This window comes from Anopheles coluzzii, chromosome 2 (assembly GCF_943734685.1).
Source record: "Anopheles coluzzii chromosome 2, AcolN3, whole genome shotgun sequence".
Taxonomy (NCBI): Eukaryota; Metazoa; Arthropoda; class Insecta; order Diptera; family Culicidae; genus Anopheles; species Anopheles coluzzii.
This window is the reverse complement of record NC_064670.1, coordinates 95,362,155-95,389,861: the sequence shown is the minus strand read 5'-3', so window position 1 is coordinate 95,389,861 and position 27,707 is coordinate 95,362,155. Positions and strand designations below refer to the sequence as shown.

At 43.1% G+C, this 27,707-nt stretch overlaps 3 protein-coding genes and 1 long non-coding RNA gene across 6 annotated transcripts in view; 3 read left to right on the top strand and 1 right to left on the bottom strand.

The window, feature by feature from the left end:
* Positions 1-5,025, top strand: part of LOC120948184 (uncharacterized) — a 63,797-nt gene extending 58,772 nt beyond the window's left edge. For both annotated transcript variants that reach the window (XM_040364256.2, XM_040364255.2), the window contains exon 6: positions 1,437-5,025. In XM_040364256.2, the coding sequence (XP_040220190.1) occupies positions 1,437-1,459 (23 nt within the window). In that variant the 3' untranslated portion in view covers positions 1,460-5,025. The remainder of the gene's footprint in view (positions 1-1,436) is intronic.
* Positions 5,026-7,290: 2,265 nt separating this feature from the next.
* LOC120947345 (uncharacterized) lies at positions 7,291-25,644 on the bottom strand. Its single transcript, XR_005750873.2, has 3 exons — positions 25,510-25,644; positions 25,325-25,443; positions 7,291-8,347 (listed from the first exon to the last, which is right to left on the bottom strand). It is a non-coding gene; the product is annotated as an uncharacterized LOC120947345 (long non-coding RNA).
* Positions 8,729-9,589, top strand: LOC120947343 (EEF1A lysine methyltransferase 2). The gene is made up of 2 exons (XM_040362574.2): positions 8,729-9,058; positions 9,119-9,589. Exons 1-2 carry the CDS (start codon positions 8,851-8,853, stop codon positions 9,571-9,573), a joined length of 663 nt encoding a protein of 220 aa, XP_040218508.2. The 5' UTR covers positions 8,729-8,850; the 3' UTR covers positions 9,574-9,589.
* LOC120947342 (staphylococcal nuclease domain-containing protein 1) lies at positions 16,471-24,960 on the top strand. Of its 2 annotated transcripts, none has more exons than XM_040362572.2 (8): positions 16,471-16,847; positions 17,148-17,299; positions 18,756-18,880; positions 18,957-20,084; positions 21,345-22,353; positions 22,859-23,040; positions 23,364-23,490; positions 23,594-24,960. In XM_040362572.2, exons 2-8 carry the CDS (start codon positions 17,222-17,224, stop codon positions 23,702-23,704), a joined length of 2,760 nt encoding a protein of 919 aa, XP_040218506.1. In that variant the 5' UTR covers positions 16,471-16,847; positions 17,148-17,221; the 3' UTR covers positions 23,705-24,960. The 2 variants fall into 2 exon arrangements, with proteins under 2 accessions (XP_040218506.1, XP_040218507.1); XM_040362573.2 differs by having other exon boundaries at positions 16,471-16,857.
* Positions 25,645-27,707: the final 2,063 nt, after the last annotated feature.

The window sequence follows — 27,707 nt, the reverse complement described above, 5'->3', positions numbered from 1 at the left end:
AACAATGGCTGTAACAGTGACATAGTTAATAATTTAAAGACCTAAACAAAATTATGACATAGAAAGAGCTGAGAAATCGTTGCAATATTCGTAATATAAAACATAATTTATAGTTTTTTTTCTTAAGATATTTTTACTGTTTATCAGATTTTATTTTAACTCGCCATACAATTTATTGACAATTTCCTATTTATCGTTTGAATAAATCCTCCACGTTTAAGGGATTTGAATTAGAATATTTAAAGAAACATACAAACAGTGGAATGTTCCCGAGAAAATGCAACATTACTATGAAAGTTTGCAAGAACATAGGACAATCCTTCCCAAAATGCTCAGCATAATTCTGCGAAATAGTTATGATTTTTAAACCAATTTTTCTGATTTTTTAAATAAAATTAAAAAAAACTTAAATCAATTAAGAATGATTTATCACAATGATTTATCAAAGTATAATTCACTATTTAAAAAAATAGTTGTTGGTGCGTGATTAGATTTTTTGTTTTTAGACGACTTATTACAAAGTGCAATCATTTACATCCTGTTCGACTTAATAATATCTTCTTTTCAACCACTTTTTCTTAACAACATTGAACGTTCTAATGCGCAAATTTTTGTTTTACGTGAAAAAACTGTACAACACGATACTCCCAAATTTTCAACATTAATTTGCTGTCGCGTTTGACAGATAGAATTATACAAACCAAGGTCTTTGAAAGAGAACAGGCTGCAAAGCAAAACCCCTTGCTAGGTTGCCATTTTCAGCTCGCTTAAGACAGTTTTATGGAAAAGTTAAAAAAAGCTAATATAATAGTAGAATGGTTAAAAACGATTATTTTGATTATGAACTATTATCCAATTCCTATGCTGTGTTTACATTTTGTTCTAGTCATATAATCAGAACTGTCAATGAATCACAGGACGAGGCCAAATATTAATTGTAAACAAGATTTAAAAAAAAATCACGCAGTCAATTCAAAATTATGTGCGATACAGTCCAAAATCCTTCGAAAGCCCTACATTTCTCCAATTTGGGTGTCAAGATAAAACTATTCGTATATTAATTAACGCTCTCACTTAAAAAAGGACTTCTAGCACTTTTAGAATACAGGATTTCCCACGATTTATTGGTCAGTTTCCATGATTTTTTGGTGCGTTCCCACGATTTTTTGATCGTATCCCATAGATTTTTGGTTCGTTCCCATAATTTTTTGGTATTTTCCGATTGGATATCAATACAATTGGAACCAACCAATAAATCGTGGGAAACCCTTTATGATTGATAACGTAATAATCACATAAGAAAATGGCGCCCCACCAATAACCTCACGCAATGGATATGAGTTGAAAGCACTGTTTTGCAGCGAAAAGATGGCTTCGAATTGTCCACTAACTTTTCTCTGTCTTTCTCTTTCGTTTCTTCCCTTCCGCAACCACAGGTGTCCGCAAAAACCGCCAGTAAATGCATCACGAGCGCGTGTGCCAAACAACACACTCACCCCCTACGTTCTACAATGTCTCAGTTTCTGATCGGTGCGCCCGGTGCAGACCCAGATCCTTTCATCCCCCGGCGCAAAACAAACAACAGCAGCACAACATCATCGCCCAATGTGGTTACAATAAGCTACAATCGTCTTCTTTAAAATAAATACAAAACGGGAAGGAGAGCGAGGGAAAGGAATAGATGGGGTTAAGAAAAGAAGAAGAAAAAAACACAAACCCCTAGCTGCCCATCAATCCCAAGGAATTGGGATCGATCTGTCTCCAGACGCCCTCCTGCAGCATCCCCGTTTTTTCACTTACTTAGTTGCGATGGAATATAGCAGGAGGAAGCGAGTGTGCGTGTGAGTGTGTTTGAATAATTAGACTTACGGCGTATGTGCGTGCGTATGGTTCTTTTTTTTGCCACGCCACCGTACCTCAGTTCCATTTCCCTTTTAATCTTCTCTTCTTTCTTCGTGGGCGGTGCTGAGATCGGTAGCGTTATTTATTAAGCAGATTAGCAGAGAGACAGAGAAGCATTATATCATTCATACGAACAGACACACACACACACACACTCACAACACAGAGCATAGGAGCAACATCAACAAGAAGCATAACAGATGTAAGCATACAACATAAACTAGGCATTAGTGGCAACTGTTTTACACCCGTAACAGGTTAGTTCGACGATGTGCAGATTATTAAATACTTGCAGTACATTTATCGGTACGATTATAAAGTGCCAACATACACACACAACACACATTTCTCCAACACTACTTACTGCTGCAACAGAGCCGTGGGCAGGGTTCGTCGGGTGTGGGATATTTCGATAATTTTTAGCAAATAATAATAAACTGAACGTCTAAACACCGACACATTCTTGAATGTCGTGAATCGCTGCGATGTAGTATCATACCGGCAAATGGCATTTTTCAGATCTTATGTCAACAAAAAAGCAGAAATCATAATAAACGTAATAAAACAACTGAAATGATTAAGTGAAACAAAACCACCTTGGGGTTCCTTGGGGGCACCTCCAACTATCCAGCAGGGTCTGGATGTGGTCTGATAACAGTGTGGCCTGTCTTTTTAAATAAAGAAACACTTTGAACACAAAAACCTCTGGCCCTGGTCACCCTGTGCCGAAGATTGCAGCCTAAAGCGGGACATCTAATGGATCGTCCCGCAGTCTTGCGCTTTTAACGATTCAAACAAGTCTGTCGGCCCAAATGTACAACAGAAAACAGAAGGGTTTATGTGTTGTCTGTGTGAGTGTAAACGTAAAGTAATGTATTTCTCAGAGGAAAACACCCATAAAGTTGTTCCCAAAACGCGGCTTTATGCGCGGTAAGCAGGAAGAAGATAATACAACAATGCAACAACGCATAACACATTTCATAAATGGAATCAAATAAATAAACGTTTTATCCTTCGAAAGAAAATGCATTGAAGGAACGCATAAAAAACGCAAACCGAAATCAAACCGAGAAAAATTCATGCAAGATTCTAAAACAATAGCACACATCAAAAACGGGAGAAATGTTATTAGTCAGAATCTTTCACCTCTCTGGAGAGGTAAATATATGGACAGAACTGTCGCCTCATTTTCCCAACCTCTCGCGGCGTTGCTTCGTACCGAAAGGCGTTTCAATTAACTATTTCAACGACCACCACTACTAATAAACTGCAGCAAGATCAGCTCCGTTCAATAAACCGAGAATCCCTAACTCGAAAACTCTCCGCGTTGCGACCGTTGCTGAGATCGTTGACGAAACGAGAACCGAAGCATAACATAATCGCAGCACTCCTATATTTGCTCCTAGATAACAGAGAAAGCAAGCTAATCGACATGAATTCCATTTTCAGTAGGCAACTATAAAACCGCCAGCCAGGCCGGTATCAGTTTCTCTTCCGTTTGCAACATCGACAAATGTGGTGCCGATTCTTCATCGGTTCAGGCAGGCGGCGTTTGCTGTTCGTTGAATGTTTTGCGATAGATTTAAAAATCACCCACCCACACACACACACAACACACATACACTCAGATCCATACACACAAACACATATTTCGCATGGAAAGGGTAGAGAAAGGTAGGGTGTGCGAAACCACTTTTAACACTCCGATTTTACGAATCGCAGCAGCAAACACGAATGAAGAATGAAAGCGAGAAAAGGAAAAGTGGGTTTGACGAATGCAATGGAACTGGCTGCGTACTTTCCGTCACTAATTGCCGTAAGCAACTGTGGTCGTCTCTCTTGTATGTTTGATGTTCTCATCTCGAAAGTAAACCGATTATTGATAGCACGTTAAGAAATACTGAGTAGTAGAGTATGCGATGGCCGGCCCTGGAACAAACATAGAAAATCCGTTCGATCCACGTTTGTATATGTGTGTGTGTCGTGTATGAAGCGAGCTGTTTCGACAGAAAAGCAACACGAGGCACATGCAAACACATAAGCGTTTTCACTGTAAACTTCTGAAAAGGTTCAATAAGTTACTGAATAAAAACGAAACAAAACATGGTCGAACATTCAAACAGTTGAAATGCAACACTAGCCACCAGGTGTGTTAACCGTGTAGAGAAAAAGCCTCCTCCAATTATTGGACGTAATGGATTACCGGCAAAAGGCACGGAAAGTGAAGCATGAAAATGTTACAAACGACATATTACAAACACAAACACCGGTGGATGTAAATCTGGAAATCTGGAAGCCAAAAACTGCAACAAAAAAATTACACAAAAGCAACACACAGAATGTAAAGGCCAATATAAATTAGATAAATATATATATTATATACAAACATACACAAATTCACACAGGAACGACGCGTTAAGTAACATGCAGGATTAGGGAGGGAAAGATGATGGAAAGTAGTTACTTAAAAAAATGAAACCAAGTCGTACACTCGAACTCGAACGAGAAGAAGGGGCAGGGGAGGAGATACTTATACAGATATTCTTAGTATTTAACAATTAAACAAGCAAAACACAGCAACAAAAACAGTTCAAATTACGGACAGCGATCCATTTTCCAACGCGACGTGTGTGTTATCTTTTCAGCGTTTGACTTTGTTTTACACTGCTTTTTTGCATTGTGTTTTTACTTTGGTGTCTGATGTTTGAGTTTGATTACAATATACCAGATGTTTGGAATTGGAAAATAACCACAAAGCGATGTAGTAAAACAATGGTTTTAAAATACTTTTTTAGATCTCCTCTTTCACACCCACAGTCAACGCGTAATTGCATCACATCATTTTAACGATGATCAGGCCCCATTTGGTTGCGTTTACTCGATTACTCTCCATTAGATTGGGCCACAATGGGAATAAATTATATAGAAGAAAAAGAACAGAAATACAATAACTGTAGCATAAACAATAGATCCATAATACACACACACACACACACACACACTACCAGTGAGATAGAGCGAAAGACCGTCGAGCGTCAGACAGCCACAGCAACAGCAGCAGAAACAAAAAAATTTCAAATATCAAATTTCTTAATAAAACATATTCTTTTGTGATATGTTGTACACTTGCGTGTTTGTGTTTGTTTTTTTCCCTTCATTCCGAATGAATGTATTCTACTGTTCTACTGTAAGGTAAGCAACTAAACATAAAAGTTTAATATAAAACTCGTTAAGCGGGAGACTCTTTCCAATAAAATTTCTATGAAAAGTGAAATAATTGGTTGCAGAACCACAAAGGAGTTAATATCAATGAACATGTGCATCAAAAAAAATAAAAAAATGTCTTCATATTACTAATATATTCGAAGACGGTTGTAGTTCACTATTTCTTCGTCATTATGATTCATTTATTTTCTTGATCAATGATTGAATCAACAGCTCCTAGTCACCGCTTGCATTGCAGCAAACTAAACAAATGTTGAACGATCTATTATTGGTTTGTGCCTAGGAAGACTTTGATGGTCAGATGTTAGATATTTCCAACTAGATTTTACCGATTTTTTTTTCGATCTCCATTGAACATTGTTTGTTAATATTCTGCAGTACGAACTAATTTTTCAAAAAGTACGATAAATGAATTGGCATTAAATTTACAGCACTCGTCAATATATCACACCACACACTTGTACATCATACAATTATACGATACTTCTCCTCCTGGCAATAGTTTTATATTAAACGAAGCCCTCATTTGCCTAAGCTATAAGCAAAATTGCAGAAATGGTCAATTTTAACCGATTGTGATCTTGATTTCACATCGACACCAAAAAACGTATCAGGAAGTCTAATGATATTGCCCGTAATGCGAGATACGACTCTCTAAGAGAAGTATATGTTGAGCATTTAAATTTCCTCGTTATTCGACGAATTCTTAATACAGGGTTTCGAATCATATAAGGGAATAGTTCAACCACTTAGGGGAATGTTGCAAATCGGTAGGGGAATGTTGCAAGCAAGCTGTGGATGTTTGCAATCACTTAGGGGAGTTTTGCAATCGATTAGGGGAATGTTGCAAGCGTACTGTGGAGCTGTCATCAGACTGTGGGTGCCGCTGTAAATACCTTAAAATATTTTCGTCAATCTTACTAACTTATCATGTTTAATTATGGCTCCGCAGCAGGATTTATTTAGTTTATCATGTGTACAGCAGAATCCCACACGAAAACAACTCCAAACGATGTTTTTAAAAAAACATCATCGGTATCAATGCGTAGCTTTTTACACCGGCACCCACAGTCTGATGACAGCTCCACAGTACGCTTGCAACATTCCCCTAATCGATTGCAAAATTCCCCTAAGTGATTGCAAACATCCACAGCTTGCATGCAATATTCCCCTACCGATTTGCAACATTCCCCTAAGTGATTGAACTATTCCCTTATATGATTCGAAACCCTGTAATGGATACTCGTTACGAGAGGTTCCACTGTATTCTCGCCTTTCAGTTATGTGAATCAAGGTAACAGAGCGGCTATACACATTTTACATAATTAGTGAAGAATAGTGTAATGAACAATAAATTGCTTTTTTTCTTAAATTATACAATCTTCAAAAGAAACCGAAAAGTATTCTGATGTTCCCTGTAAAATGTATGAAATCAATAGTGTAGTATATAACAGTACTAGGCTTAGTAAAATACTCATTTTTAGCACATATTTTGACTGAAAATCGTTATACTCGATGTGTTAGGAACGCATTGACCACAAAAACTCGATAGTAGACTGTACAAAGATTTTAAAAACTACACAAAAACACACGTACAGGAATTTCGCGGTCGTGAAATACCGCTTTCTGTATAACAGACGTATAACGGTTCAACTGTCAATCTCCGCGCACGCAAACCCTGTTGCTGTGTCTACGATTTCGCGGTCTTTCTTAATTGTTTACAATTTGGCACGGCAAACAGCTCGTAGCGTGGAATAGAATTGCATGAGATTTACACGAACTGACACAAAAATGGGTAATTATTGCATTTAATAGAGAAATAACATGAATATTACAGAAATCAAACCATTGTTTTTTGATTTCCAGATACCAAACCTGCACCGAAGAAGCAAAAGAAGGTATGTAGAGGCACGCACATGCCAGTAGTTGCAGATGTGTTTTATGAAGCAATTTATGGCGTCCAAAATCGCCATGGTGAAACGAGATTAAATTGTATAAAACATTATTTACACATTGAACCTTTCTACGTACTGATAACCGTTGTGCAGGTATATTTCGCTGCAAATCAACGGCGAGCGATCTGTTTAGGTTCTAGCAAATCACAGCGAAACAAAACAGTACATGTTAAAGGACTTTGGTTGTTCGTTTGCCGATTGATACACATAGAAAATGAATTCCAGATCAGGACATGCAAATTCTATATTTAACATCAAAACCTCTTTGACCAACAGGAACAATTGGAAGTAAAGGTGTTAGACGAGGGACTCACACCTTCTACTGGACCGTCCAGCGTGCCGTCACCACAGCGTGTACCATCACCGCAACCTGGACGGTCAGGGTATCCCGCATCTCCTCGTCCAAACATTGCACCCAATGTAACGGCAAGGGCAACCAAGCGGCGTAGGCTAATAGTCAGTCGTGCTCTCCACGAGGAACTGATGGAATCGTTGCGGGCGTTTCAAAGTGCCACAACAGAGATGCTTAACCGATTGAAACGACCAACTGACCCAGTCGATGCTGAGCTATCGGGGATGGGCCACGTGATCCGGAATTGGTCACCAGAACGTCGCAGACGGTGTTTGATACGGATGCAAAGAATAGTTATCGAGGAAGAAGTGGATCATTTTGAAAAAAACTTTGGACGGAAAATCGGCGAAGTGAAAAAGGTGAGCGTAAAATAGCCGTGTTTTGTTTGCCTTGAGCACTTTTGTTAAAATAAACCGACCTAACAACATGCTTATTATTTTACAGGTTACCTAGAGCAGTACTTTCTTCGGATCTGATATTATTTCATTTAAATTTAAGTGCGTTATTAATAATATGCAATTTTTGTGATTTTGAATGTAATAGAACTAAACTAAACGATATCCTTGAAATATACATAAATGAAATATAAAATACTGCACAACCACCATACCCCTTTACGAACGATGTCGTTGAACTCGTCACTGTAGCTAGAGGCAGACCGTATCGTTCGAAGAACTGCCTTTACAATCTCTCTATCAACTTGGTGTACCGCCTGTCTTCAAGGTCTATCCCACCCACCGTTAGTGTCTATGCAGAAATATACAACATAAAATAAAATTCACCCCTATATATCTTCCTGTAAAAGAACAAGATCAATATGATGATAACTCGTTTGTGTTCTAGCTTTTCATGGTCTATCCTTCACCTGACTTTCCACAATACAGTCATACACTTGCTGGATTAATTTCCTGTTCTGAAAATAGGAAACAAATATGAATTAACTAAGATGTTGGTATATTTTGGAGAACATACTACTTACCCGGAAGATTCAACGGTCTTGTATGGTCATCCCTGTAGCCAAATTCAGCCCAAATAATAGCCAATACAAATTAACAAAATCCCACTGTGTATGATACGACACTGTTCTACCCGTTTCCTTGTTGTTATTCTGTACACATTTCTATCAAATTGCTACTACTTCCGGTCACTTAAAAGAAATGTTTATCTATGTTTTGTTTATATCGAAATCAGGAATTGCAACTTATATTTTAAATATTTAATAAAAAAAACAAGTTTTCGTATTCCGTATAACAGCTGACAGTGTGTATACCATTTGTCAGTTTGACATCAAGTTGTTTATCAACAAAACCCGGCTCGTGTTGGTCATCGTTCCAATTGAGAAAACGCAGTGCTAATATTCTGAGCCTAACTTTTAAACAGTTTTATACTGAAGTTTAGAGACATTGAAACACCACGATGAGTGAACAAATTGAAGAGCTAGAAGGGTCGGAGCTTGGAACAAAAGATTTCTGGGAGTCGAGTTACACTCGAGAGATAGCGAACTATCGCGACCATGGCGATGTCGGTGAGGTTTGGTTCGATGAGGACAGCCAGAACCGCATCATTTGCTGGATTGCCAAACAGGAGGATGAAATCAAAGCGGACGATTCTATCATCGATCTGGGTATGTTGGAAATGTGTTACATCTTGCATCATTAACAACACCGAATTAAATCTGCTCCAGGCTGTGGAAATGGCATGATGCTGATCGAGCTGGCCAGAGAAGGGTACACGAAGCTGACCGGCATCGATTACTCACCGAAAGCCATCGAACTATCGAAAGCCATATGCCGGGATCAGGACCTTAACATCAACTACCAGGTGGTGGATTTGATGTCGGAACCGGAAGTTGCTGCGCTGGGACAGTTCAAGGTGGTACACGATAAGGGCACGTACGACGCGATCAGTCTGCATCCGGAGGATGCGAAAACAATGCGTATGCACTACATCGCCAACGTGCATCGGATGTTGCAGGACGATGGCCTTTTTATACTGACGTCCTGCAACTGGACCGAGAGTGAGCTGGTTCAAAGTTTCGCCGAACTGTTTAAATTACATACGGTCATACCAACGCCGACGTTTAAATTCGGTGGCAAGGTGGGCAGCGTGGTAACGTCGATTGTGTTTGAGAAAAAGTGATTAGTTTTAGACTGAATTGTTGTAAACTACTAGGGTTATGTTCGGAGCTGAGAGAAAACACGTCTTGTTTGGTTGGATGCAGTAACGGAAGAGGGTTTTCTTTATTCCTAATTTTGACAATATAATTCTCTCTATTTGCTATAAAATTTCGTTCTGTGTTTTCATTACTAAATCCAGTTCTCATGAGAATCATCTTGCGTTGGTTCATAACAACACTCCTCCTCAACGCAAGTTCCCTTACGCTGTCGTTGTATATCTCACAGTGAAACACTTAACCCTATCAAGCTTACTAACTTCTGTATTCTAATCCTGGCTAATGGTTTAGTTAATAGATCCGCGATCATTTCTTCTGTTGAACAATAGACGCAGCTGATCTGTCCTTTCTTAATTAGATCCTTAGTAAAATGATAGCGCGTTGCAATATGCTTAGTTCTATTACTCAACTTTTCGCCTGATAAGATTTTCAAACAGCTCTGGTTGTCTTCGTGAATAATAACTTCCTGTACATCGTTTAATTCCTCAAGAAGTAATTTCAACCACAGCGCTTCCTGTATCCCTTCTGATATTGCGACAAATTCTGCTTCGGCTGTTGATAACGTTACGCATGATTGCTTTCTACAAGTCCAACTAACCGTACCGCCGTTTACTTTAAAAACATATCCACTGTTGGATTTTCTATCTATTCTGTTCTCGGCCCAATCTGAGTCACAATAGCCAATTATACCATTATCGCATCCTTTTTCGCTCAATCGTAGACGATAGTTAATGGTTCCCTTTAAATATCTCACAACTCTCTTTAACTCACACCAATCGCGTTGTGTGGGTTTACTTATCTTTTGGCTAAGTATTGATACGGCTGCCGATATATCTGGTCTCGTGTTAATCGCAATATAAAGCAATTTGCCTATTAACTGCTGATACTCCTTATTATCAGAAAGTTCGATTTCTTCTGCTTCGATCTTTATGTACCCTGGATCAAGAGGAATACTAGAAGGCTTTGCATCTGTTAATCCACTAGAGATAATTACATCTTTGATGTAGTTGCGCTGATTAACAAAATAATCTCCTTGCTTATTTTTCTCTACTTCTATTCCAAGAAAGAATCTTATGTCGCCCAAAATGTTAACCTCAAACGACTTTTTCAATTCAGCAAGCAATGATTCAATCATGTCAAGATTATCTCCCGCAACTATCAAATCGTCTACATATACTAAGACGTAGCACCATTCCTTTCCGCATCTTTTCCTGTACAAGCAACTGTCTGCTAAGCAATTCGTATATCCCTGGCGCTTTAGTTCTTGATCAAGTCTCTGATTCCACGATCTTGCTGATTGTTTTAAGCCGTATAGCCCTTTCTTCAATCTACAAACCTTGTTATCTTCCACTTTCACACCTTGTGGAACTTTCATAAAGATTTCTTCTTCTAAATCGCCGTACAGAAACGCGGTCTTAATATCGTACTGCTTTACCGCCATTCCCCTTTTTGCCGCAATCCCCATTAGCACACGGAAAGTCGTCTGCTTAACAACTGGTGCAAATACCTCATCATAGTCAGTTCCAAACTGCTGACTAAACCCTTGCGCAACAACACGAGCTTTGTAACGCAACAAATTTCCATCCACATCTCTCTTAGTCTTGAAGACCCACTTGCTGCCTATCGCCTTCCGTCCCGGTGGTAGGTCTACCAGTGACCATGTATTGTTAGCCTCAATAGACTGAAGCTCTTCTTGGATAGCATCCATCCACTGTTTAGCATCTTCAGACTTCATAGCTTCAGCATAGTTTCTGGGATCTTCTCGCTGCGAGAAAACAACTAACGCTTCATCAGACTCGCTCTCTGGTGTCGTATAGTCCGAGTCACTCGATACGTTTTCTGCTTCGTTAGCTAATGTTGATGAAGGAACAAATTTGCGATTAATGACATAATCTTTGTACTTGCTTGGAAGTTTGTGTTGTCGTTGACTGCGCCTTGGAGTTTCATTGCTCTGATCAAACCTTGTTGGGGTTTCTTCTGTCTGACCATCCGATGCTTCTTCTGTTGGTGAAATATTAATCGGATTATTACGTGTACTATTTGACTCATCCTTTCCTTCAGCAAAAAGCAGTTCCAGAAACTCAACAGGAGTTGTTTGTTCCTTGCCAAAACCTTCACATTGACCTTCATCAACGACAATAATATCACGACTGATAATTATTTCGTTGGTGGCAACGTTAAAAACTCTAAATCCTTTTGTGTTGTGTGCATAACCAAGGAAAATGCACCGTTCGGATTTTGGATCGAGTTTTACTCGTTTCTGCTTAGGCTTGTGTACCATAACTGTAGAGCCAAATATTTTGAGATGTCCCAAATGTGGTCTTTTGCCTGACCATGCCTCCTCTGGAGTAATGTCATTTAACGCTCTCGTAGGACTCCGATTAATTAAATATACAGCAGTGTTAACTGCTTCCGCCCAAAATCGCTTTGGTAACTGCGCATCGTTTAGCATGCTCCGAACCTTTTCAACAATAGTGCGGTTCATCCGCTCCGCTACTCCATTTTGTTCTGGAGTGTACGTGCATGTCGTTTGATGACATATTCCATCACGTTCCATACTCGCTTTCATACTGGCATTTACATATTCACGACCGTTGTCACTTCTAAATAATTTTATTTGTCGACCACTTTGCCTTTGTACCATCGATTTAAACTTCTCGTATACTGTCTTTGCTTCATCTTTAGACTTGAGCATATACACAAATACTTTACGTGTTGCATCATCTATGAAAGTCATGAAGTATTTTGACCCACCAATTGATTCAACTTCAAATGGTCCACATAGATCTGAATGAATCAGTTCTAATTTTTCTTTGCATCTTTCTTGGCTTGTAGGAAACGACTCTCTTGCATGTTTGCCTTCAATGCACGCTACACAATTGTACGTGTTAGTTTGTTTAGTTTGAATGCCTTCGGCCATGCCTTTTAATCTTTGAATACTTTGGAAATTCAAATGTCCTAGTCGCCTGTGCCATATTTCATAGGATAAAAATGTTCTCACTCTATTTTCATTCAATCGGTATAATCCATTCTCAGCAATACCCGATGCGAACACTTCTCCATTTTCATCAAACACTTCGCATTTACGTTCTGTAAATACCACTTTGAAGCCATTTTTACATATTTTACTAACTGATAGTAAATTTGTAGCTAAGTCTGGTACTTCTAACACATTTAATAAATTTACCGCACCTTCTTGGCAATTTACGGAAACTGTGCCCTTCGTAATAGCTTTCATGCTAGCATTGTTTGCCGTACTAACCTCGTGACATATGTGTTGTCTTTCCGAGAAATCTACACCTGATTTTGCCATGTGCGAACTTGCTCCTGAATCAAAGTACCATTCACATTCACTCACATCACCCATTGCCAACACAGAACTCATTGCACGTGTTTTATTATTTTTCTTGTGCTTCTGCTTTTCAGGACAATTAATCGCAAAATGCCCTAGCTTTTGGCAATTGTAGCATGTAACCTCTTTTGTGCTTCTCTTCATTGCTCCTCCCCCTTTACGCAGGTTAGGATTACCTCTACTAAAGAGCGCTTCATCATCTTTGTGGCACGTGGTTTTCACTTCTTGCAAAATTTTTAACTTTATCGCATCTGCCTTCATGGCCATTCCCGATGCTTCCAATCCCATAACCATGGGCGCGTAATATTTAGGTAATCCCATCAGCAGGATTGACGAAACCCAAATATCACTCACTTCGAAGCCTATTTCTCTAAGCTTGTGGCACGTAGACATTATTGCGTCAACATATGCTTCGGTCGAAGAAAAATTATTTAATTTGAACGAAACAAGCTCTTGCAATAAAGAGATACGTCTAAACACACCATCATCAGTGAACGCAGCTTTAAGCTTTTCCCAAGCTTCCTTTGCTGTATTAGCGTCCATCACAAGGCTGTAATTGTGCTTTTCTAAGCTAAGCGCGATAGTGGACAATGCCCGCATGTCCATGTCTTTGTCTAGCGCCTTATCGTCTCTAGCCGTTACAATATCCCAGCACCGTTCTCTACACAACATCATCTTCATCGCGAAGGCCCACGAAACGTAGTTCTCCCGTCCTTTCAACTTTTCGATACCTACGTTCATTGCGAGGTTGTTGCTCCCGACCGCGTGGCCGCTTAGTGCTGCTGCTCCTGCGCTGCTCTCTCTGCTCGGTCCTGCGGAATTCGCTTCCTCCGTGCTCATTTCTCTCGTACACAAAATTTCACTCTTTGTTCGGGTGATGTGAAGTGTGGCACTTTTATCTTCGATAGAATATTAATTACTTAATTTTGGATTGGGTCTGGGCCCATAACCTGTTGTAAACTACTAGGGTTATGTTCGGAGCTGAGAGAAAACACGTCTTGTTTGGTTGGATGCAGTAACGGAAGAGGGTTTTCTTTATTCCTAATTTTGACAATATAATTCTCTCTATTTGCTATAAAATTTCGTTCTGTGTTTTCATTACTAAATCCAGTTCTCATGAGAATCATCTTGCGTTGGTTCATAACAACATGAATAAATGGTTATCGCTCAGGAAAAGATGAAATACATTTCATTGTCCGTTTTCCACGGTATTTGAACGAATGCTTGATTTTCGCACAAATTATAAACAGAATAATTTGTCAATAATGTATGACTGCATGCGCGACCACCGTGCCACGTTGAAGTCACTGCTGTCGAACTTCGGGAATCTTCAAACTTCGGCTCCATGTGCTACCTCCGCTCCCAAATAGCAAATGTAAGGCTGTATAGTGAGCTTCAATTAAGAACCTTATTTGACCATCTAATTAAACTCGTACATCGCAAGAGCCGCTAACACGCCACTTACACCAAATATCGGCAGTATGCGATACTCGAAATACGCAAATTTGCAGTTGCGCTCAATGGTTTTTGCAATGGTTTTCATTACTTTCTGTAATTGCAATTATTTTGGTAAAAAATCAAACAATAATTTCATAAAAATTAAAATAGTGCAAAGAAACAAAAATACTTTGTTGCTGTTTAAATTTAACAATAAACTGTGTGTAAAAAGTTGCTCGTTTTATATTTTAGCACGCAGTTTCACTTCGATTGAACCGATTCGGTACCTGTGGCCGCCCACCCGAAGCGGTTTCTTCGGACGCCTCTGACACACGATGTTTGGGTCCATATTGCGATTATTAAAATAATTTTAATTGTTTAACCATTATAAACAAGTAATTTTATGTTATTCCTAAATAACCTACATAATTACATTGGTAGATATTGGATATTGGAAATTGGATGCGACGATCCGACGGAATAAAAAAAAATGATTCCGTCGTACAACGAAATCCCATGTCCGACGTTATGGGTCCGAAAACGATTTTGGCATTTTTGAGCGATGACACATGAGCGATAAACATGACAGGACTGACAGCATAGCAGTTGTAATCGCGTTTGCAATCGAGCTCAATGTCGAACGCAAAGACTGTGTAGGAACGATGTCCCGTATTGTAGAACGATTTGGCAAGTAGCCAAAAGTTCGTTACAGGCAGTTTGACATCTAAGAGCATTTTTCGATTCAAATTTTATTTGTGATTCACCGCGCGCCTACATGAGGTGAAATATACAGCGAAATGAACTATTTGACAGGTGAAATATCTGACAGGTACAGCTAAAGGGTTGGGGGAGACACAACATCCGCTTTCGAAATTCTATTAAAAATAACATATTCTTAAGCAGAACATTCCCTAATTAGAAGAAATTATGAACTGTTGACTGAAAATTGACGAAGTACTCGATATTGAACTTATTTAATGGATTTAATTACGATTTTGTGCATGTTATTTGTTTACATTACACATCAGCTGGTTGCTGTGATGCTTTATCCGTCAGATATTTCGCCTGTCAAATAGTTCATTTCGCTGTATATTTCACCTCATGTAGCCGCGCTATCAAATGATAAATTACAGGCGGTCCCCGAGATACACGGTTAATGGGGACCGAAAACGGCCGCAAAATACCGCGTACAGGCGGTCCCCGAGATACACGGTACCCCTTATACGCGGATTCGGAGATACGCGGTTTTCTAAATTTGACAGTTCTTTGAGCAAATTGTACTGATTTGACACATCAATTGTATATTGCCAAATAATTTCCGTTTCGATTGAATGTTAAAAACTATTTCAAAAAATTTAAAACTGTTATATTCAGTCAGAATCATATCAAATAATTCATAAAGTGACTAAAACCGCCCCCTACTTGCAAAATTACTCGAATATTAGTGATATTTTAGTTGGAAATCACGAGATTCGACTTACGCGGAAATCCGAGATACGCGGTATTTTGCGGCCGTTTTCGGTCCCCATAAACCGTGTATCTCGGGGACCGCCTGTATCTCGAATTTCCGCGTAAGTCGAATCTCGTGATTTCTTGCTAAAATATCACAAATTTTCGTGTAATTTTGCAAGTAGGGGGCGGTTTTAGTCATTTTATGAATTATTTGATATGATCCTGACTGAATATAACAGTTTTAAACATTTTTAAAAAGTTTTTAACATTGGATCGAAACGGAAATTATTTGGCAATTTACAATTGATGTGTCAAAACAGTACAATTTTCTCAAAGAACTGTCAAATTTAGAAAACCGTGTATCTCCGAATCCGCGTATAAGAGGTACCGTGTATCTCGGGGACCGCCTGTAGTCTGTTTAGCAAGAATTAAATTTTTAAGGGCTTTCTGCTGTCAAATGGCATCCAAGATGGCCAATCTGATTTTGGCTAATATTTGATCTCGTTCCTACACAGTTCTTGGTCGAACGGCTTTGAAATTTACTGTCTGCCGTATTTTGTTCATTGGGTCGCTCAACTGTCAGCGCTCCGTCAGCACTTTGGGCTACGTGTGCCGCTCGCCTCCTGCTGCAATAATTGTTGCTTGGGCCAAGACTGGGGCAGATATATTTTCTCCCGTGCTGTAGTGCCGTTCGGTCACAGAAAGTGTTCAATTTTTCGGCCGTTCCTCTGAATTTGGTGCCGTCCGGTGCAACTGTGGTGACCTGGTTGCCCCTGCACCCCGATTCCGGTGGTTACACACGTTCGCCCCTCTGGTCTATTGTACCCGTTACAGCCGTCGTCGCCGACTAGTGTGTGTGTGTGTATTTGTGAGTGTGCGTGTGTCGCTCTTGCTGTCCCGGTGTGTCACTGTCGTCGTCGTGGTACATGGTGTGGTGTGATCAGTAGTTCCAAACGCCGCTAGCTCCCGTACGGACTCGTTTTGCTCCTGATCGCAAAGGTATAGAAAGGTCAGCCCCGGTGCCTCTAAAATCTTTCCCTCTGGCTCGCTCTCTCTCTCTCTCTGCATCGTTTCCGGGATTGAACCTTCTTTCCTTTCCCGTCCCGGCCACATAACAATATTGGTATCGCGTGAAAGTGTGCCAGTCTTCCAGCCACCGACGGTGGAATGTGCTAACTTCCCGACAGAGAGAGTGAGATAGCGAGAGGGTAAAGGAAGAAATCTGTGGGGTGTGAAATCTTGTTTTTCACGTGAAGTTGACCACCGTTTTTTCTCGTATCATCTTTCCTCCCGTCTCAGTGTGTTTCCCAACAGTCCCGTAGTGAAAACAGAAAAGTTCTGCCGAGCAGCAACGTTGCCCTACGGAACGCAAAATGAGTGCCGCTAATGTCCCCGCCGCCGCCGCCAACCCTGCTCCACCGCCCGTGCTGAAGAAAGGCATCGTGAAGCAGGTAACGTACACAGCATACACACGCACACCGACACGCGTTTTCCACATGACTGCTGCATCCACACACCATATTACTGCCCAACATAAAGTGCATCGTTCCTCCATTGTGGCACAAACAAATGCACAGCCACACACACACACATCGCCGACGGGAGCAGCAGAAAGCCAAGTAATCGAAAAGATCATCCGTGGCACGAGTTGGTGGACGGCGATAAATGATTAGAGCTCAAGTTCCGCACATCACCCTGCCATCAGCCCATTATCGAAAGATTTACCCTCCACCCCCTTCGGAGGTGGTTGGAGGCGGTTGAAGCGGGCTGGGGGGGAGAGCAAATCTTCTGTCTCTCTAGAAGAAAAAAACAAGAAGCTGTTGTGAGGGAAAAGCATCCCCCCCTTGCCTCTTAAATAGTGATTTTCCATCCAGTGCACATCGGTCTTTGTTGAACAACTATTAATCCAACGCACCTTTCTCGCTCTCGCTCTCCCCCCCCTCTCTCTCTCTATCTTTCTTTCTTTCTCGCTTTTCCCTCCCTATCGCTACGCCACCGTTCCACGCTGACACGCTGCGATGTGGCATGCCAAGTTGGCATTATTTTATGTAGCGCTGCTGTGTCCCTTCTGCTCGCCACATAACACACCCTCTGCCTCCTGCCTCTCCCCCCTATGCACCATGACGTCGCCCTTCCCCTTTCCGGTTCCAGCGATTGGTCACCTGTGGGGTTGCCACGGTGGAATTGATCGCCCTCCCAATGCCTACTTAACGGCGGGGTTTCGTTTAGTTTTACACATTTTGTGAACCAAAACTTGGTCGAAAGGTGAAAGGTGTCCCAAAGTGGAAAAGAATAAGAAGAAGAAGAAGAAATTGGAGAACGGTGAAAGTATTTCCCGTTGCATGTTTTTTTCTTCTCTCTCTCTCTCTCTCATCTGTTTCACGGTGGTATCTATTTATTGCTTCGTGTTCCATATGTTTCGGAAACACGTTGAGTGTGTTTTGTTTGTGGATTCAATTGCAAAGAGGCAAAAACTGCATCCAATCGGATTGCACAAGATTGCAATGGAAATTGCCGTCGAAGAAGAGGAAGAAGAAGCATGTGGAGATAATTTTATCGAGATGCAAAAAAAAGAAAAGACGAAATCTAACCCCCATTTCGATGTAGGGCAATTTATGCTTAGGATATGCCTGCCCCCGGGTGTGCGCGTATTTATATTGCGGGATTTAAAACTTTCAACGTGGCCGCTCGGCTCGCGGCGAGTGCGTTTGTGTGTGTATGTGTGTGTGTTGGTGCTGTCAGTTGGATTTACACAGGCGCAGGAATGTCAAAACGCTGTCTTTTTCTTGCTGGCTTCGTGCGGAATCGGAAGTGCCGGCAGTGGAAGGCGTCTCGTTCTCCACGAGGTCGTCTACTTGTGCAGCATATTCTTACGAGTGCGGGTCTCTTTCTCCGTTCGCCCCGTAGATTCTGTCCGGTGATTCGCTGATCCTGCGCGATAAACCCGTCAATGGACCGCCACGAGAGAAGCAGCTTAATTTTGCTGGCATCGTCGCACCGAAGCTTGCCCGCCGACCAACCAACGGATCGAGGTAAGTGGTCAAACGCCAGGAGCCAGATGATTGAGGTTATGTATGAACGATCAAACGGTTTTTGTTTTTTCCGCAGTGACGGTTCGAGGGATCAACCCTACGCCTGGGAGTCCCGCGAGTACCTGCGCCAGCGGCTGATCGGGCAGGAGGTGTGGTTCTACTCGGAGAAGCCGCCGAACGCGAACCGCGAGTACGGCTACGTGAAGCTCGGCAAGGAACCGAATGCGGAAAACATCGTCGAGTCGATCGTGTCGGAGGGCTTGGTGACGGTGCGCCGCGACAACGTGCGCCAGACGCCCGAGCATGCCCGCCTGATCGAGCTGGAGGATGCGGCCCGGCGCGCCCGGAAGGGCCTCTGGAGCGATGCGCCCGAGGGCGAGCACGTGCGCAACATCGTGTGGAACATCGACAACCCGAAGCAGTTCGTGGACCAGCACGCCGGCCAGCTGATCAAGGCGATCATCGAGCACGTGCGGGACGGTTCGACGGTCCGCGCCTTCCTCATGCCGAACCCGCGCGTCTTCCAGCACGTCACGCTCATGATGTCCGGCATCCGCTGCCCGGGCTTCAAGCTGGACGCGGAGGGCCGGCCGGACAACACGACCGAGGTGCCGTACGCGGACGAGGCCCGCTTCCACGTGGAGTGCCGGCTGCTGCAGCGCGAGGTGAAGGTGCGGCTCGAGTCGAACAGCAACACCAACTTCCTCGGCACGATCCTGTGCCCGGAGGGTAACATTGCCGAGTCGCTGCTGCGCAACGGGTTTGCCAAGTGCGTGGAGTGGAGCATACCGTACGTAAAGGAGGGCATCGACCGGCTGCGCGCGTGCGAGCGGGAAGCGAAGGCCGCCCGGTTGCGGCTGTGGAAGGACTACAAGCCGCCGGCGGCGCTGGCCAACACCAAGGACAAGGAGCTGGTCGGCACGGTGATGGAGGTGTACAACGGCGATGCCGTGCTGGTGAAGGTCGGCACGGTGTCGAAGAAGGTGTTCTTCTCGTCGATCCGTCCGCCGCGCCCGAAGGAGGACGATGGTCCGCGGGCGAAGAACTCGCGCCCCCTGTACGACATTCCCTACATGTTTGAGGCGCGCGAGTTCCTGCGCAAGAAGCTGATCGGCAAGCGGGTGACGTGTACGCTCGACTACGTGGCGCCGGCCCGCGACAACTACCCGGAGAAGTACTGCTACACCGTGCGCCTGGACGACCAGTAAGTGAAGGGGGATACTGTAGTTTTATCGAATATATAAGCTCGAAAAACCACCAGATATAGGTTAAACACTTTTATCCTTTCATATTGTTGGAAAGTGTTTTGATCAACTGGTGGGACATGATCGTTCGCAATCTGGTACAATACGGTTGCTTCATCCTTCGGGACATTGGACTAGCTTTATCAGATTCTGCGATACAATTTCAACAAACAATTGATAATAGTATTACTTGGAATTTTCCACCATATATAGGTTAAACACTTTTATCCTTCTATACCCTTGGAAAGTGTTTTGATCAAATGGTGGGACATTATTGTTCGTAATTTGATACGATGAGCTAAGCCATCCTTTGGGAAATATTGGAAAAGCTCTATCAGGTTCTGCGATACAACTTCAACAAGTTTTTGAAAACAGTGTTACGGGGGATTTACCACCATATATAGGTTTAACATTTGCTTCCTTTTATACCCTTGGAAAGTGTTTTGATCAAATGGTGGGACATTATCGTTCGTAATTTGATACAATGAGCTAAGCCATCCTTTGGGAAATATTGGACAAGCTCTATCAGGTTCTGCGATACAACTTCAACAAGTTTTTGAAAACATTGTTACGGGGGATTTACCACCATATATAGGTTAAACATTTGCTTCCTTTTATACCCTTGGAAAGTGTTTTGATCAAATGGTGGGACATTATCGTTCGTAATATGATACAATGAGCTAAGCCATCCTTTGGGAAATATTGGACAAGCTCTATCAGGTTCTGCGGTACAACTTGAACAAATTAAAGAAAATAGTTCTCGGGAGGTTTTCCACCATATATAGGTTAAACATTTGCTTCCTTCTATACCCTTGGAAAGTGTTTTGATCAATTGGTGGGACATAAACGTTTGCAATTTGATACAACACAGCTGTTCCATTCTTCGGGACTTTGGACTAACTTTATCAGGTTCTGCGGTACAACTTGAACAAATTATGGAAAATAATGCTACGGGGGATTTACCACCATATATAGGTTAAACACTTTTATCCTTTTATACCCATGGAAAGTGTTTTGATCAAATGGTGGGACATTATCGTTCGCAATGATCGATAGAGAGTGGTTTTATTCTTCCTTAGAGCTCACTCGCGTCGATTTTTCGATACATTGAACAGTAATTTAAGTATCACTTGTTAGATCCAATCGTGTAGATAGAGAGATAAAAAGGGGCAGCCTAAAATTGAAATTCTTCTTCCCGTTGCTCCTCCTTCCCTCCGCAGGAACATCGCTGAGGCAATGCTCGAGCGGGGCCTCGCCACGGTGATCAACTACCGCCAGGACGATGAGCAGCGCTCGCCCGAGTACGACAAACTGCGCGCCGCCCAGGAGCAGGCGATCAAGGGCCAGAAGGGTATGCACGCGAAGAAGCAGACGCCGTCGCACCGCATCAACGACCTGACCACGGACCATTCCCGCATCAAGCATCACTACCTGCCGTCCTGGCAGCGTGCCCTGCGTACCGAGGCGCTGGTCGAGTTCGTCGCGAGCGGTTCCCGCCTCCGGCTCTACTGCCCGAAGGAAAGCTGCCTGGTCACGTTCCTGCTCGCCGGCATCAGCTGCCGCCGCTCGTCCCGCCCGGCGATCGGTGGCGCCCCGGCCCAGGAAGCGGAACCGTACGGCGATGAGGCGCTCCAGTTCACGCGCGAGAAGGTGCTGCAGCGGGACGTGAGCGTGAAGATCGAAACGACCGACAAGCAGGCGACGAGCGTGATCGGCTGGCTGTTCACCGACCACAACGTGAACCTGTCGGTCGCCCTGGTCGAGGAGGGTCTGGCCGAGGTGCACTTTACCGCGGAGAAGTCCGACTACTATCGCGTGCTGCGCGATGCGGAGGCGCGCGCCAAGGCCCAGCGCAAGAACATCTGGAAGGATTACGTCGAGAAGGCGGCGGCTGAGGAGGAGAAGGACGAGATCGAGGACACGCCGGACGTGAACACGCCGGTCGAGCGCAAGGTGAAGTACGAGAGCGTGGTCGTGACGGAGGTGACGCCCGAGCTGCAGTTCTACGCGCAGCACACGGACCAGGGCGCCAAGCTGGAGGAGCTGATGACGAAGCTGCGCCAGGACTTTAAGGCGATGCCGCCGGTAACGGGCTCGTACGCGCCGAAGCGCGGCGACATGTGCGCGGCCAAGTTCTCCGAGGACAACGAGTGGTACCGTGCGAAGGTGGAGAAGGTCGAGAAGGGTGGCAACGTGACGATTCTCTACATCGACTACGGCAACCGTGAGGTAGGTGGTGTTGTAGAGCCTAGCAGCAAGAGCACCTTGCAGCAGTATCGCGCAAGCTCCTTAGATCCATTTCTGTAACTGCGAAAGAAATGCTTGAGTCATAAGCTTGCCAGAGCAATTTATTTCGAGCTTTTGGAACCCTGGGATTAGCGATCTTTTGCCGCACGATCAATCTCCTCCCTAGGTGGTTCCCTGTACCTATGGCACGTAGCATCGTATCGTACCCCCGGGAACGTTGGTAGTGTGAAAGCGGCGGTAATATTCTTTTACCTGTTCGTTACTAGCGCTGCTACGTTTCCATCACGGTCCGGTGCATGGTGCAAAGGTGCTGGGGAACCGTGTGCTTAGGGTGTGAGAGTGCAACTGCAAATTGTGTCGCCTGGTCACAGCATTCAGTTGCGTTCTGCTCGGACAAAACATAATTTCCTAGATATTTGTTTGAGTCAGATAAGATAGAACAACTTGATATTAATCGTGCTATAACATTCTTCCACACCGTACACAGACTGTCCCATCGACCCGCCTTGCCATGATCCCGCCTACGTTCATCTCGGAGAAGCCGTTCGCGCACCTGTACGTGCCGGCGCTGTTGCTGCTGCCGACCGATGCTGACGATCGTGCCGAGGCCGTGAAGGCGTTCTCGCAGGACGTGCTGAACCGAACGCTCAACATGAACGTGGAGTATCGGTAAGTCTGAATTACTACTCTACACAGTACACACTCTCGACCTCTCTGGCAATGGTATGCCAAAGATGTGGGTTTGTGCAGTGCTTGCGCTGCGCCCCTAGCCAGATCTTCTAGACCATTGCCTAAAGTAACGACAGGATCTGGCACTGCCTGTATCCGTACCGACTTTCGAAAGCGCGCGCAGCGATTAACGGTACTGCGTGCAGCCTTAAATAGGTTTTACATTAATTAAACCAAAAGGTTGGGTTGTTAATGCTGTACAACAAACAGCAGCGTCCCGTAAAAAAATTGTATTAACATTTCCTCTTTTTTTTTTTTGGTAGCATCTCGGGCACCGAGTACGTGACGCTGACCGACCCCGCAACAAAGGCCGACATCGCCGAGGACCTGATTGCTGACGGTTACTTGATCGCGGACAAGAACAAGAAGGATCGCAGATTGACCAAGCTGGTAAGTGTTTGATGGGAACACTCTGAGCCTAACCGGGTTGTGTGCCGTTTTTCCCCCTAACCCCGTTTTTATCGTTCTTGCTCTTCTCCCCACGCGCGCACAGATTGCGGACTACAAGGATGCCGAGCAGAAGGCCCGCAAGCAGCACAAGGGCATCTGGCAGTACGGTGACAGCACCGAGGACCAGGCCGGAGAGTTTGGCCTCAGCCGTTAATGGGGTCAAGCCCCACTCTCCCAGTATGCTGTTCAGCCAAAGCGCAACCGCAGCGGTTCCGTTCGTGCTCCGTTCGCTCTATCTTGTCACCCGGCCCTGCCCATTCCATCGATGGTCGCTAATTCTTTCCCTTCATTGCCGATCTGTGTAATGTAAAGGTGCGCGCATCGTAATTTGATGTGTGCATCGTTCATTCAGGGTTGTGTAAAAAAAGGGCGATGAAACTGGCCATCTAAAAAATGGCTGCCAGGCTCAAAGATGTCTTTCTAAATCGGTCTGCTTGGTGGTGCTGTGTTTGGTTGTGAAGTGTGATGCTGTGTGAATGCTGCGCCATTTTCAAACGGTTGAACCGTTCCGATGTAAGTGGCTTCTTCACGGCGACACGCAAAACTCGGAACGCACACGCACACAGCAACCGATAACCGAGCTGGAACCGAGAACCGCGCTGAACGCATACAATGAATCATTACACACCTGCCTATCGATATATAACAGTAAAAAACTATATAAAAAAGAAAAAAAAGCTACACTATATAATGTGAGATAAAAACGAAGAAAAAAAAGGTGTAAAAGAAAGAGGCGGTATGAGGGGACGCGCCCAACAACGATGGATTTGCTCTGGCGTGTTCCACAAAGCGGAAGTAGTAAGTGTGTCGTCGCACTGCCCTTTTCGGCCCTCCCGAATGCGTGTGTCACCATCCAGCGCATTATCAAACATGCGCTTTTCCTCGTGTTTCCAGAGAAGAGAGGCTGGTCGTGAACGGAATCGGCGCGCCTAATACTCTTTGTGGCTGTTGGAATGCGGTTCGATTCCGTTCACAACAACAAAACAGACAGCACCCACCCACACTACTCAGACGGTGCTGCGAGCAAAAAACATAGAAGGGCATCTACTAAAACATGAGACTGGAGCATATAAAACAAACACTCACACTCACACATTCGCGGGCGCGCCAGAGCAATGCATATTTTGGTGGGCGGCTGGCCTTTTGTTATCACGCGTTCACATTTAGCCATTAGGTTTGTCTTTTCCCATTAGTATCCACACAAAGCTATGTGTTTATTTTTACGAATTACGCGTAACGCATTGTATCTTCCATTTGCCTCCGATTGTCATAAAGAATCTTTTGATTTGTGTTTTTTTTTCTTTCTCTATTTGCTGCGTTATATCGCATTATCTTTTTTTTTCTTTTGTCTTGGTTCAATTCATGGTGGAAATAAAACAAAAAATATACTGACATTATAAAACTGTAAAAGCTGTGCCTCGGGAGTGTTAGCAATCTGTTGTGTATTGAATGATATCCGAAATTTGAAAGAGGGCGCAATGCTAGTGTCTTACTGCCCTACTTTATTTAGTATTAACAAGTCAAACGACTAAACTGCGGCAACTAAGAAACGATTAGCATTAATTAGTAAAATGATGCCGATTTTCCACGATAATTATGACAATTACGAATATTGCACAGCTTCGTTACACACCAAAAGATGGCGCCGTACAGTGAATTTGACTGCTACAGTGCTATAGATAACTTTGGTAGCCCTTTCTTGCGAAGCCGGTATCAATTTCACATAAGTTACGAAACGCATAATTATTTATTAGATTTAATGTTGATCACTTACCGGCTGTCGATTATCATCTTTGAAACTCGATCAGACTAGACTTCTACAAGCATTTAGAGAAGCAAGGACATGGCAGCCATTACTCAGAAAAAAATGGTTGACCCAATGCTTGGAATTGGCTGCATAATTGTAAAAAAAAAGTCAGAGAAAAAACATAACAACATCAACAGATCGATCGTACTTACGGACTTACGTGAAATTAATACGATTTCGAAGCAGTTTTCGGCCATTTTTCATGCTGAAAAGATTTCAACCTCACTTTTTACCGACTTGAACTAGTTGATGGATACTTCACTGAACGTTGCAACACTAATGGCCAGAAGTCTTAGCTCAAGGGATTTACAGCCTACTATGCTGCTTTAGCAAAGGAATGCTCCATGACAGACCGGCTACGGGGGAACGGATCTGTCTTGCTGTAGAAGACACAATTATGCACAGTGGTGCCGTTGGTGAAGCAGTTAATTTAAATTTTGTAAATTATTTCATAATTGTTTTGCACTTGTAAGGAAGAAAAAGAATTTCGTTAAGGAAAAATTGAGCTAAAATCCCTACAAAAACTCCTCCGTTGAACCTGGGAATCAGATACAGGATCGAAACAGACAATCAGCCATACCGGTGAATTCGTTCGTTCCCTGGAACATTCGCCGCGATGCTCATTTTCAGTCATTTCATAGCCCTCTAGATAAAAAATAAGATAACCGTCTAGGTTTTGTACTGCCCAACCTGGTGGTACAATCCTGTCCACCCATGACCGACGAATGGTTTTCGATGAACGAGTTCACCGGTACGGCTGAATGTATTGGTTTCAAGACCGGAACAGGTTCACAATTCGTACAGGTTCAGGAACCATTTCACGATTGAAATAAAATCTGGAACCATAACCAGACAAGTACGTTTATAGGGTTTTAGTAACATTTCCAGGACCAGTATGAGTGTACTGTCAGTTCCGGAACCGGTATCGATTATTATAGTATGATGATTAGACAAAGAATCGGAATGGTTTTGTGATCGGTTCCAGGACTAGTATGAGTTAGAGATATCTTAAAGGATTAGTATGAGTTTAGTATCAGTTCCAGATTCAGAATGGAATCAGTATCTGTTACGCGTGCGATTATTCAAAATGTCTCAAACTGGATTTCGCGTGGTGCGCGATCACCTTAATGTAGAAACCGAGAACGCTGCGTGTAAAAGCGGAATAAAAATGCGTCACAAACACTAACATGCGGCACTCACGCGTACGTACACTTATGTGCTAATTATCCTCGGAAAGGATACACTAACACCCTAAAAATGTATGGGCTTCCGGGGGTATAAAAGGGACCGAACTTTTAATAAACAAACGATTCGGATTTTGCAACTCTTAGAAACCTCGTCTTTTTTTGATTTTGCATATTCGGATCAGGAAAGAAATCTCTCATCCCTCTTCACCCCCTTCTGCGGCATAGGCTCCTCAAATTACTTGAGAGAGCAACTAGCGGGAAGGTTTATTATTGGTGTTGAACGGTTGAGAAGATCGCTGTTACCCGAGCGGGTTTGATTTACAAGGCCGCATCCTTCGCGTGGCCCACAGATCCGTTCGCCGTAGTAACAGTATCAGTATCCTGAAGAGATATGAGTTCAGTATCAGTTCCGCGAACTATATGGGTTCATCATCAGTTGAAGGATCGATAGAAATTTTTAGTTGATTCCTGGACCGTTATGAGTTCAGTATCAGTTCCAGGACCGATATGGATTCGTGATCAGTTCCAGCAACATTATGGATTCTTCATCAGTTTAAGGACAGGTTTAGGTCGTTAATCTATTACAGGACCGTCGGAAGTTCAGTATCGGTTCCTGGTCAGGTTCAGTATCAGTTCCAGATCAGGCATGAGTTCAGTATAAGTATAAGGGCCGGTATGGATTTGCTATCGGTCAAAAGACTGTATTGGGTTCAGTGTCAGTTTCAGGACCTGTAGGAGTTCAGTTTCGGTGGTTGATCAATGATTGATTCATAATAAGATCCTAATTTGGATTGGGTTTGGGAGTGACAAAATGTAAAAAATAGGTAAGATAAGCGAGTTGGCTCAGTAAATATTTAAATCACCAGAAAGCTTATCCATCACGTTAAGATTAAGGCAGTCAGCCAATAACAAAACACAAATCCTACATCGACGAAGTGCGACAAAGCGTTTTTGTTGTGTCCTAACCGATTCGTATTATCGATAGAATTAAGCGTGGGATTGTGACAGTGCTTTAAAGCTGGGAACTGTGCAAATTCTTATCACATGACGTCGTTCATTTACGCTAACGAGTAATACCGAAAGCGATCAGATTCCAGAATTATCTTTTCTTCTATTTGGGGTTTGTACATTGTAAATTGCGCGACATTGCGCTTTTTGCGCTT